Here is a 13,626-nt window from a genome sequence, read left to right on the forward strand (position 1 = left end):
TGACCACTGATTTTCTTGCAAACATTCTCAGAGTTGGTGCCCTACCTAAGTATTACAAGTTCTCTACTCCATCCTTCCCAGCAAATATAAACTATGTATGTAAACTATATTTAAGACTGTAATGCATTCAGTGCACTATCTTGCACCCGTTAAAACACTAACACTGGGAACTACTGGAATAGAAACAAACACCTTCACCTTATAGTCAAGATACTAAAAAACCCCGCAAAATAAAAGTACATGTAGTTATGTAGTTCTCTTTCATTTTTACATAATGTGAAAACTCATTAGTGCCCCAGGATTCTTTAGTTCTTTGTCCACACTAAAGGTAAGTTAATGAAGAATAATGGGTTTGAAAAATCCGGATTCACAGAGAAACTCAATTGGGACAGACCACTGAATCACAGAGGAGGAAAAAGGATAGCTCTCTGAAGTCTGTTAAAGTCACTTTTCTGTTTTTTAGGGGGCCCCCTGTTTTTTGGCATGAGGTACATTCTGTAACAATGTTTTCCTAGGCAGGGAAAATGAATAGTTCCCTTCAAGGGCTCTCCCAGAAGTAGTAATAACAAGTGTCTGGGGTCTATTTTTACTGACCTATTAGAATGTAGAAATGTATTAATCAAAAGTCATGATTTATGAAATTGGTTTTCACGATTCTGAAAATGGGCAGAACTTTGTTCACATGCACAGAGACTGGGTGCAAACACTCATCACACCCTGAAGAGTTACATTATGCACTCAGACTTCCTTAGGTGTATTTTATAAGCCCCTGTATTTTCCATAGTATTTCACTTTCATTCTTCAGAAAGTGTTCATAGTAACTCGCCCCTTCAGCTTCCCATTAGAAACATCCGAGACCTTGTTAGATCATGTGGATCATAATTGCAAATTATTCCAGACAGAACTACCACCATGGCTCAGCTCATTACAGACTAGGAGAAGCTGTGAGGTTCCTCATCCTCACTGCCCAACACACCCCTGACAGACATGAGCGTGGTGTATGATCTCATCCAAACATCCACTACAGACTGATCCTCCCAAAGAACACCCTTTTTTAATACCCCCCGCAAGAAAACATTAAATTTAAATCTGTCTCTGAAGGACATTTTTTTTCTTGGAAAGGCCTAAAAATAAATTAATGTTATTTTTTCAGCAGAGAGGAAATCCCAGAGAACAGAAGAGACAGAACCTAGAGAAGTCATGATACAAGAGCAAAGGCCACATTAGCATCTGATGTTAATACCCACTTCTGCAGTTATCTACTGCTGGAATCACACCCCACGCATATGGATCTGTAAAATTAACATGAACCTACATTATCAACTGCCTGCCCAATTTCTGGGTCAGAAGTCTATAAAAGGAGAAAACCTGATACCTTTTCTGTTTTCACAGGCTGCTTAATTAAATAAACATGCTTAATGCCAACAAAGCCAGAACACTGTTCAGTACTCAAAAGTCAGCCTATATAAACATTCATGAGATTTCAAAATCAAGCTTCCAATTTTAAGATGTGAAACAACCACACAAGGAAGGGAAAAGTGTTGAACGTTCCTGTACATGTAGGTGACTACAACATAAGTAAGCAGTAAAGACCAAAACCATGGCTATACGGAAAAAAAACAAAGGTCGGATTCCCAGGTAGGCTTAGAGAAATCCGAAGGAGTGCCTAGAGAACAAGCTCTTTTCACAGAAGCCCCGGAGGTGAGGGCTGCACATAGGCAGGCCATGGTGCCTGACCCAGGGGAGATGCTGCCAAGCCCCAGCAGCATCAGGACTGATGGGAGCTGCAGTGGGGGAAAGTGTCAGCTCCATGCTGTGACTGACTCCCATGGCCTCGCTCACAGGCACCAAGCTGTTTGACAATCCCTGACTGAATGGTCCCACACTAATGCTAAGTGTGAGCATTAACAACACTTCTGGTTATGCATCATTACAATTTACTGAGCACTTTATGTTCAACAGATTTGGAACTGTTTGGAACCAACCCGCTCTATGAACAGACCAATCTACACATGGAAACAGCTTCTTGAAATAGTTGTTAACAAACAAACATAAAACACATGTAATCAGAAACAACTTAAAAGATGCAACTTACTTACCAATCAGTAATACACCATCTTGTTCGAATGAAACCTTTTCTGGACCACTTGCACTGAAAAATAAATGAGTAAGAACCAGTCACCTTAGGCAAAGATTACTGCAAAAGTGAAATGTACTGACACAGAGAACAAAATAAAGCAGAACTCATTCATACTCATTCATTATAACCAAGAAGCACTGAACACAAACTGAGGTACCTTGAAAACAGATACTGTGTTTTTTAAGTCCTGGAATTAGTTGTATTTTTGGTCCTGCAGCAGTTACAACCTTATGTGTATAATTAGTATGAGCCCTGGCAGTTGTTTATAGATAAAAGATAACCAAATATGAAAGCTTTCCAACTGTATTTATGCTTAGCTTAAACCAGCAAATTCTTATTGCCTATACACAAATGTTTTCTTTGCAATTTTACCTGAAATGTCATCAGAGACTTACATCAAATTAAAATGAATGAGATCTGCTAGAAAGCTATTTCTCTTGCTGAGCCAAGCCACCCAATATTTCTATAAAAGTTAAGAATTTAAATAATGCTAAAAGATTACATTCATCATAGCTGCACCATTGGCAAGAAAGGCACAATTCAGCTTGTGCCCATACATATCATTTACGATACAAGAAGGGCTTTTTCAGCACCACTTCCGAGCTGCTGACACAAACTACAACCTCCCATAAGAAGACATGATTCTGCATCCTATTTATTCCCGGTTAACAATGCGTGTGTGTCTAGGCTGATGTGCTCTGGGAATGAATATTGCACCACACAGGCCTAAATATATGATTTTGTAGCTAAAGACTGTGACTCCTTATTGTGAATAAATTGCCAGCCCCAGCAGAGCACCCCCAGTCATAGGTACCACTCCCCCAAACCTCTGCTGAGGCCAGGTATATTTATTCTCCTCTCTGCGAACAGACAGCTCTAAGTCCTAAATACTGCTGAGATAGTGAAGGGCCTCAACAAACCAAATGAGACTGTCTTAAAATGGATCACAGAATCACAGACTGGCTTGGGTTGGAAGGGACCTTCAAGACCATCTTGTTCCAACTCCCCTGCTGTGGTCAGGGACACCTTCCAGTAGACCATGTTGCTCCAAGCCCTGTCTGCATCTTCTGACCACCCCACAGTGAAAAGGGACCAATCTCCCTCCCCTTCTTCTTAGGCACAAGCATGGTGACTGCAGCCAAGACCAACCAGAAACATCGCCATAATAATTATACTTCAAATAATAATCTACTTTATTGCGAATTTTTTTAAACAGTGAAAAACAGCCTCTTCTGCAGGTCCAGCAACCACTCAGGGTATGGTTGGCTGGAAAACAAACACTCTAATCCTTGCTAACAGGATCCATGGCTGAATCATAAATCTCACAATCCAGTAAGGTCTCTTCTGTGATGCTCATGAGGGCACAGTTACAAGTAGAGATGTCAACACTTATTCAAAGGCAAACCAATGAAAAAATGCTAATGCTAAAAGCATTCAAAATTGGCTCAAATTTAATCTTGATTAAAAAAAGGGAGCTTTGTCATTTCCATCTTAGAAACAACTACACTGAACTTAAAATCAAGTAGTCCAAGCCTACGATGCGGTCCAAGATAATGTTTTCAATCAAGCTGCCATTTCTCATTTGCTGTTTTCCTCTTTGGCAACACGGCAGGTACTTCAAAAGATCCAACATCAAAACACGCCCAACCAGATCATGTTGCTTAGAGTCATACTAAGCTGGGTTTTGAGCATCTCCAAGAACAGTGATTCCACAACCTGTCTGGGCCCATCTTCTGCTGTTTACCCTCATGGTAAAAGCTTTTCTCAGATTAAATCAGATTTTCTCTTGCTGCAACTGCTGCCCCTTGTCCTGCTCCTGCACACCTCCCAGGGGCAGCTGTCACATTCCTTGGAGCCTGTCCCCTCCCTCTTCTGAGGGCACAGACAGGCTCTCTGGTGTCTCCTCCCACACCCTCTGTTCCAGCCCCAGAGGTGCCACTGCTCTGCTTGCTCCCGTCTGCCCATGTTTGCCCAGGACAGAGATCCCAAATAAGACACTGGAGACATGTCGCGGCCTTGGAGTGCCAAACAGATGGAGGAGCCCCTTTCTGGGACCTAGCACACACTGGGATGCTGGTGGCCTTCTCTGCCATCCAAGTACAGTGCTGGATTATCTTCACCTTGCTGTCCAAACAGACCCATGTACTTTGCTGTTTCCTGGATAATCACCTCCAGCCTGTACCACTTTGTGAGGGAGGGATCCAGGGATCCATCCAGCTTGGCACTAAGCTTTGCTGAATTCCATGAGGTTCCCTTCAGCCTGCTGAAGGTCTTCCAACAGGATTCCTGCCCTCCAGCATACTGACTGCTCCCCCAGCTGACAGCACTGCCAAGCTGAACGTGCACTCCATCCTGCTGTCCAAGCTGCTAACAGAGGTGTTTGATAGTACTGATCGACCCCTGAGGAACACCACTGCCAACCAGCTGCCATTTGTCCGTCACCCCGTCACCCTGGGGGCTGGCCAACTTCTCAGCTGACTCCCAGTACAGGTGCCACCAACTGGGCTTCCAGGACACTGTGACAGACTGCACTGGAAGGCTTTGCTAGAGACAATGCCTACAGTATCCATAGCACACCCCTTTCTCCATGTAACTGGTCATTCAGGAAGATTTGCTCCATCAGCTTCCAATGCCTGGGGAGATGACACCTGAAAACCTTCCTGAAAATGCCTGTAAAACATGTGTTTTCCCAGCCCTTAGGATGGCAGCAAGGAACCTTGCAATGACACCAGCCAGAGCCCTTCTTCTTTGGATGGGCACTGCCTGCTGTCACAGGCTCATGCACATACACTCCATAAACTAGTTTAGTTTTCTATACCAAAGTGTATGAGGCCCAGTGTCCTGTTGTCAGTCCTTATCCACTTCTCCAGCAGGATGTGGAATCTGACAGGAACGTGAAATCTAGACCCAGGCACCCACAGGACTCCACTCCAATTCTGTCACTGACACCCCGCAGCACCAGTACACAGCATGCCCAGCCCTTGGCACTGCTGCCTGACTGTGTTTAACACAAGCCTATGCTGATGCAAGTCAATAAAAAGGTATTTGCAACACAATTTGTATTTCATGACAGCATAAAATACAGTATTTCCTACGAAAGCTTTCCTCACACACATGTGAATTCCCGTTCAAGGAGAGCAGTATGTACGAGAGGCCACTTTGCCACCAGAGTACTTTAACCAGTGTAACTGGAGCTCTGACACCTCACTATCAGAAGTCCTCACCAAAAAAATACGGTTTTTAAAATCACAATTTGAAAACTGATAGTTACATTCTGCCAGCTTTTCCTTTGTGAATAGAGTCCCTGAGGAGATTGTGCTGACCTTTTAAAACCCCCCAGAACCACCACCTACATAAATAACCCCTGCTACACTGGGGGAAAGGACCTCCAGGCAGCATTAACATGAAGAGAGAGGTTAGAGAGGGCTAATGTCAAAAAGCACTGTGAGCAATAAGTAATGCACACAAACCATGATTGATAATGACCAGCACAGAGCCTTAATTCATCTTTTCTCCATCATTTTACTGAGGGGGACCATATCAAATTAAATAGTGACCCAGAAAGGGTTTATTCAACCATACAAAGCAGGGCATGAAGGAAAGACATATTAAAGTGGTGATGACTGCAGTGTAATTGCAGCTCCTTAAAGGAACACCACAGCTCAGAGGGAAACCTGAAACAGGAATCAGCCAAATACTGGCAGCAAGAGCAACCCAGGCACTGAGCAATATCCAGCACTGACAAGCCTTCATTGCCGGGGTGAGACCTCCTCCTTCTCAGAGCCTTACACAGGAGCCCATGTCCCCCGTGCTCACAACATGCTCAGTGTTTAACTAGATAGGAAATAGAGCTGTATTATGGCAACTTGCCATGAAAACAATGTAGAATGTAGTTTCTACCTCAAAATTACTTCCTTTCTTTCTTTAGACAAGTTGCTTCAGTAACTATTTGAAGTCAGCAGCTCCATAATGCTCCAGACTGAGTCATTGCCAAAAAGCAACAAGTGGTGGACAGAACCATGAGGGCTTGGGCCTTTTACCTGGTCCAAGGAGAAGGCAGCACAGGAGACAAGGGAGGAGCTTAAGCCTACACTGGAAAAGGTCACACAGCTGAGGCTGAATAAAGCAGGAACACCTGTGCCTCCGTACTGTAAAATAACACTTGTTTCATTGTGCAGCTGGTGTATTACCCCACCCCAACCTGCAAACTACCTTTAGCTACTTATAACTTGAACACATTTAATTCCTTTAACTCCAATAAATATTTCAGTTATCACTAACTTGTCTATTTAACATTAGGAATGCAGAAGTTAGCAGGCTTTGGGCCTAATGCAGCCCAGGAGCTAGAGCTCAACAGCTCTGGTATGAAGGTATCATCCTTACCCTGAGATACACAGTGCAGCTGAACAATGTGCCTTATGTATTTTTGGATCATGTATGTGCTTTAGTATTTCTAAATGAAGTATTTGGAAAGTGGAAATTTTTGGAAACAGAATGTAAAGAAGAGCTATGGCCTGGGAAGGAGGAAAGAGAAATTTGCTTTTTATTGCAGATTTCAATGCAACAATCTTTATTTTTACTTTAACAAATAGTCACTAGCTGCTACACCATCTGTAAGCCAGCATAAAACCAGGTGGAGATGACATAGGTCATCTTATGCTCTCAGAGAGTAATCTACATTTTAAAATAGGAAAAAAAAATCCTACTTCATGTCCCAGAAAGGGGATACCACATCTTTCACCTTACATTATTAAGTCTCTTCTCAGATCCTCTGTTAATAGGATTCCTTTAGCCAGCAGATGGATTGTGAATACAGGCAGTTTCATCTACTAAAAGACAACATAAATCATAATTGAGAAAGGAGAGACTGCAGTAAGGTTATCACCATACAGCCTCCTCCATGAAAGGTTTGCATTAAAGCATTAGTGAAATTAATTCATCTTTCATAAGAGCTTTGAGCAGTATCTGTGATCTATGATAACAACCAATTTCTCACTATGAGAAAAAAAAATTACTCAGGCCTGATAGACTACACAAATCTGCTTTTTTTAAAATGGCCTAACATTATCTAGAGTGTTGCTCCCAGAGGCATCATTTGAGGTTTATGCCTTGCCAAGAGGACCCATAAATCAAGGCAGAAAGTTTTGTTAGTTTTATATGCAGTGGGCTGTAATTATTTTGAATTGCATTATGCCTCAATCACTGTAATTACTTTTAGATCATCCTTAAACAGCTGCAATAAAAAGAAGTCAGTCTTAAACCATTTCTCACACAAAAAATTGCAGATGTGATATGAAAGGTCTGGCTAAAACACACAAGAGCATGTCAATGCAATGTTTGGGCAAATATACTGCTCCTATGTTCTCCTGGGTCAACCCAAATTTCCAAAATACACATTATTTTGTGGCCTCTTAATTGCTGTTGTTATTTCTAACATTTGTCTAGGTAGAAAACACGTGATAGCAAGATTAATTTTAGCTTTACATATAGAAAAATGCATATGAGAACCAAAACTATCTCCCTGTTGTTTTCTGCTGTTGCTCTGTGTGTTTGAGACACTTCTTGGTCTCCAGTCCCAAACAGAAACAGCGTAGTCTAAAAATCACTGCAATTATTTTCTAACTTTTCAAGTCACATGAAAATATACTGGGTTGGCACATGCCAGGGTGCAGGCCAGGTGAGCATACAAGTTACAGAGCTGCAACGCAGATGCTGCTGTTATTCACATCACTGCAGACCTGGAGAGCCCGTGTCCCTTTCCTCTCCTTCTGTGTGAAGCTCTGCAACAGCACGGCCCCAGCCTGTTCCATGGGCCTGCCTGCAACAGCATTCCCAGAGATTGTGCTGGGGGCAGGAACAGAACTGAACCTTCAAGGTGTTTCAGAGATTTGTTTGTGACTTAATTGCATGTATTTGTGGCTTTTCTCCTTTCCTGTTTCGTCCTCCTCCAGGTAAACTACCCCTGACAACGAAAACATGGAGGTTTCTGCTTAGAACAGTCGTTTAAGGCACTGGAACCAATGGGACCAGTATGAGGGTGCCACAGCCTCCAAAGGCTGGTCCTCGGGTTCCAGACCCCATAGTCCCATCCCAAAAGCAGCACAGCAGGGTGCATCGAATGGGGGAGCTGCAGCTGCTAATGCAGACATGGGAACACCTGATCCCTGAGCACCCACAAGGAACGAACGCCATTCCTGCTCCTGTGTGGGAAAGCCCCAAGACTTAACCATTGCTCCGAGAGACTGGGAAGAGCTGTTGATGCAAGAGGGGTAATAAACAACGCTGAACAAGTTACAGCTTTGCCAGTCTCACAGTGAAGCAAAAGCAGAAGTAAAGGAGGAAATAATTCTCCCTGGGTATCAGTGAGCAATCCATAGCTTGTCCTAGTGCTGTGAGGCACAATGGCAGCACTCACTGTGCGGTGCAGTGCTCTCAGCACTGCAGTTGTTACTCACAGCACTGCCAGTCACCCACACTGCTACAGCCAATGGAGGGGAAAAACAAACACCCGAGGAACCGTCTCAAGTTCCTGCAAAATGATGTAACACTTAACTTCAAAGAAGTATTTGAAATGTTTATTCACAGGAAGTAAACACTTTGCAAAATTATGTCAAAGGCACTTTTCCCTCCAGTACTGAGATACAAAAATAAATAATTTAGCATCAAAGTCAAGAAAAAGAACAACCTTCACCCTATCAATCCCATAACTATTTTATGCAATGCTCTGCCAAGCACACAAGCATTATGTAAATATCTTTAAGTGTGTATATTTACAAATTCTAAATTAATTTTAGGAGTTTATTTAGTTCTTCCTTTTACTAAAGTAGTGACATGCCTGTGTGATCCACAAATGTTACAGGAGTTCAACATATTTATTCACTTGGTTTGAAGAAAACATTAACCATTAAACACTCATGTTCTAGATGTTCTTAAGAAATTAAAACTGAGAAAATTAAAGGAGACATCAAAGATCAGAGAGTCTACACTTGCAGGTGCAGTGGAAGAAACCCCTCAGTTCTGCTTGTGTTTCTGGTTTTGCCAAGACCTTCAATTGCAAACCTCCAGCACTCCCCAGTTCTTCTGAGAACAAGCACAAAAGGAGTCCGAGGGCAGCCCTAGAGGACAACATCAGTGTGTGTTTGAGTCAGGCAGGCCCTTGCACCAGTGCCAACTCCCTTTGCTGGCAGTCGGTCCCGGCCACGCTGGCAGAATCCACTGGGACAGAGCCGTGGCTGCGGAAGGCGCACGGCAGCGTCTGGCCCTGCCAAGGAGCAGGGCTCCCTCAGACAGCCCTACCATGGCACACTGCACCATTTCTTAGGCTTTAAATGCACAAAGGAATCTTTTCATCACTGTCGTCACCCTTCACAAGGATTTCCTGCTGGAATTTGGTACATCATGGCATGACTTAAAACACACATTACAGGTGTCAAGAAACTTACAGAAAACCAAATAAAATTCCAAGATTCCATTCTGCCCTTATCACTGAGAGGAGCTGCTCAAGAGTAGTCAGAGAAAATCAGAATCAAACCCAGTATTTGGGAATGCTTCACAGTGCTGTACATACCTCAGGGAAATAATCCTGTGGAAACTTCTCTTTTTCCAGCATGGGCGTGCTTTCTAAAGTGTCAGAGTAGATTTCTTTCCCAGTAACCTTTTTATACTTCTTAGCTAGGAAGAGAGATAAACCAAAATTAACATACATTACTTCAACATTATGAGCATCTTCTCACACTTACTAGCAAAGAAGCAGCATCTGCAAAACAGCTGGTAAATCAACAGGGTCTTATCAAAAATGTGCAAGCACTGACTTGTTCTAGGGGAAAAGAAACACCCCTTTTTATATCAGACAGCTTGAAGTTACACAGTTATGGTATTGTCATTTCTACTGTCCAGAGCCCTATAAAGTGCTGGAGCTCTAATCATGAGCCTGGTCTCTGTACAGCCTTGCACTTGAATCCCACCTCAGCTGCTCTGAGACCCTGAAGCCCCCAGCTTCCTTCAGATCAACCCTTTCTGGCCATCAGCACATGAAGCATGGATTTTTACAGCTGGAATGGGTGTTGGATTTGTACAAGAGGCTCAGTGGTGATGCACATCACTTTCCAAAGTCTCTAACAAACAGTTTCATCACAGACAAAAGCCACACAGACTCCTATGGATCTACTCAGCTCATGAATGAGAGGTTCTCCTTCTTGATCCACTTCATCCTTGGCTTCTCACCTGAGGAGAACAATGTACTGGCATATCTAAGGTGAGAACCTGACTTAGTTTTAAAATAAGAGCAGTAAGATAAACAACCACTTAAACTGACGTAGTTTAACTCCTCTGACACAGGAGCTTGGGCAGCTGACCTACAGCTGCCGTTATGCTGGACCTACTCAACTGGATTGAGTTTCAGCTGGGAATGTGTAAGAGGAAAACTCCAAACCAAGTATTATCAAGAGTCCTAAACTGTTCAGTCCTACTGGATATCTGAGGAAGCATTTACTATAATGCAGCATTACATCTTCGAGGAAAAAAGAGGTATCATTCTTTACGTGCCAATCACTCTGAGGCCTGGCTCCCACAGGATGACTAAAAAAATATCTTGGTAAACTGATCTGGCACCATTCTAAGTAGATTGTGGATGGATGTGCCTCTTTCAGCAAGTTTAACAGTGTCAGCAGAGATCCTGATGTCTTTTGGGTTACAGAAAAGATTAGGCAGGACTGTAAGAACTGAAGGCATCTGCTGGGAGAACTTCAATAACAGGCAGCAGCTGGCTAAGGGAGGCACCTCCCCATGACCCACGTGGCATCGACACCACGTGTAAGCCAGAGGCTCGTTGACAGGACTGCTGAGCAGTGCACACAGGGGCAACGCAGCCTGTCTCCAACTAAAACCAGGTCTACTCCATTTCTGACTTCATGCCAGAGAACAAGATTCTTTCTGTAAACAGAAGTGGTCAACTGGAACTGGCCTAAACCCCCTCTCTTGGAGGACATCCCTTCAGAACACACAGCTTGGCACTAGTTTAAATTGTAAGCAAACTTTTGGGCCTCTGACCACTGTGAAAACAGCCCAACAGATCTAAACTATAGCAAATAGTATGTGAGGCTGCAGGAGAAAACTGTTCTTATTTTAAAATGCAGATATGCCTTCCTGAGACCTGAAAAACAGGGACAATCTTTTTTTTTCCAGTCTGTATTCAGTCACATCCAACTGTGCAGTGAATTTTGAAAAGCAACAATGATGTTCCAGGAATATTGAATTGTGTATAAACATCTATTTTTTGCATGCTTTTGAGTAGAACCAGAATTTCATAATGATTTTTGTGCAGAGAATGTTTGTATCCATTTGGATTTTTCTTCTGATTTAAGAGTTTAATACACTGTGAAAACGTCAATAGTCATGAGAGAAGAGGCAAGTTTTACATTTCCCCTGAACGATGGGAGCCTTTGGGGTCATATTTTACAAACCCTATGCTGGGAGACGGATCTGCTCTACGTTACGAGAACAGCGTGTGACTTACAACACCCATTCACCCATTTCCTTGGATTTTTATTAAGAATTTTTTTCCTTCTAAATGATGTTTGGGCCAAACACATCTTTATGAGCATGGTTCACATTCCAGTTGGCTCTGCTAAGGTTTTGCCAAGCAAAACAAAGCAGCGACCATTTAAAGCATTTTGTTTCTGGAACAAGCATCTATTTACTGTTTTCCTATTAATTGTTTCCTCTATGCTTTTTCCTCCCATTTTCTCACTTTTAAAAAATTCTTACACTTTATTTTAAAAGCTATACAGTAGCAAATAAGCTGCCAACAAAGGACTAACAAATCCAGAAAGCTCCTCTTGTCCTAAAGCAGCTGTCATTTCCCTGTCAGGTATTGCTGGAGCAGGACATCTCCTGCTGTGACCACTGGGAGGGACCTTCAGGTGGCATCTGGGGCGAAACGGCCGCTGCTCCTCCAGTGCTGATGGGATGAAGCTGCGGGCTCAGGTGTGCTGAGACAGTTCCCATATCACTGGCACACAAAGCCATTTGCACGGCAGAGTGAATAAACAGCCACAGCAGAGGACTGCAGACTGTTCCACCCGGGGCCCGGGGACCACCTGGGAGCCCCCCAGCTTCCCCCAGTGTCCCCACCATGTGCACACTTCATTACTGAGCATCTGCAGAACTGCTCTTGTCTGGGACAAAGCCTGGGTACGACCTCTCTTAGGAGTGCCGACTCCACTGTGGAGTGTTCCCACATGGTTTGTCAGAAATAAAATCACTCTGTCTGTGACATTATAGCAAAAATGTTCCTTCAGCACTGAACCCAGAGGTAACAGGAGGACTTATGTTGGCTAAGTCTTGAATTGTACATACACAGAACTACTGTTCAAACATCTCAGCGCAGGAAGACCCTGTACCCTCAATTACATGAGCAGAGAGAATCTGTCTGCTGGGAACAAAAATAATGAATCTATATAATTAGGACAATTAGTTCAGTCCATAGTCACCATCATTTCAACAGTGCCTCACATTAATGGGACGCTAGATGTAGCATTAATGTGACTCAGCTCGGTAAGCTAAATGAAGCTCAGGATATTTTTGTATTAAATATATACAGTTCTCAACTGAAATAATGTAAATTTTATACAATTTTTTCTACATTCACCTCAGGAAGCATTCAATAATTTTCTATGATATTTTTCATATTTAACATATATAGCCTAGCATTACTTTCAAACTTGTGAGACATAGCAAGACCTCCAACCTGAAGGATCAGTGTGGGTTAAAACAGTGCCACCCTCCTACTGACCTGCTCTGCTCCCAAGTAATTTAAGCCATAAATCTACCTCAGCTGCTTTGCAAAATGACCATCACTGCTGGACAGTTAAGGTCTTGGTCCTGTATCTGATCTACATGGAAGAACCCTGTGGCCATTCAGAGCTCTTCTGAAATCCTCAGGGATCACTATGGACCTTAAGGTGCATAGGAATGATTAATGCTCTGGCTTGCAACCTGTGGCCGGTTCATTGACTTCTTCTGAAAGGTCTACAAAAGGTAAGAAAAGCAACACCTGTCACCAAGGGACCTGCCTGCATTATACAGGAGTCTGCATAACATGAAAACACTGCCAGGTACCACCATCAGAAAAGAGGATGGAAAAGCTGCCTTGATGTATAAAGCCAAATGACCATTAAAAACATTTAGTTCCTTTGCTTACCTTTAAAATCAAACTGGTAGATGTTTTTCAAAGATTCATGAAGAAAGTAAAAACTTCCTAGAGCCTGTAAAAAAAACAACAATAAAACATGAAATTATAAAAATATATACTTTGGCTAACGAAACTCAAAAAAAAGAGCATCAGGCTTTCCAATCAGAAAAAAACCTCAAACTAAAGAAATTAAATACTAATAAATAAAATGACTGATGTTTACATTTTCTAAGATCTATAAAAATATTAATTTCTTTTGTTGCTTCTCTGAAATTTCATCAGTCTCTATAAAGAT

The 13,626-nt window shown here is 42.6% G+C and overlaps 1 protein-coding gene across 8 annotated transcripts in view; it reads right to left on the reverse strand.

The window, feature by feature from the left end:
- INPP5A (inositol polyphosphate-5-phosphatase A) overlaps positions 1–13,626 on the reverse strand; it is a 194,636-nt gene that overhangs the window by 82,178 nt on the left and 98,832 nt on the right. For all 8 annotated transcript variants that reach the window (XM_048310967.1, XM_048310965.1, XM_048310971.1 and 5 more), the window contains exons 5-7: positions 13,341–13,404; positions 9,708–9,811; positions 2,100–2,152 (exon numbers count right to left, since the gene is read on the reverse strand). In XM_048310967.1, the coding sequence (XP_048166924.1) occupies positions 2,100–2,152; positions 9,708–9,811; positions 13,341–13,404 (221 nt within the window). The remainder of the gene's footprint in view (positions 1–2,099; positions 2,153–9,707; positions 9,812–13,340; positions 13,405–13,626) is intronic.

The sequence above is a fragment of the Corvus hawaiiensis genome, chromosome 8 (assembly GCF_020740725.1).
Source record: "Corvus hawaiiensis isolate bCorHaw1 chromosome 8, bCorHaw1.pri.cur, whole genome shotgun sequence".
Classification (NCBI taxonomy): domain Eukaryota; kingdom Metazoa; phylum Chordata; class Aves; order Passeriformes; family Corvidae; genus Corvus; species Corvus hawaiiensis.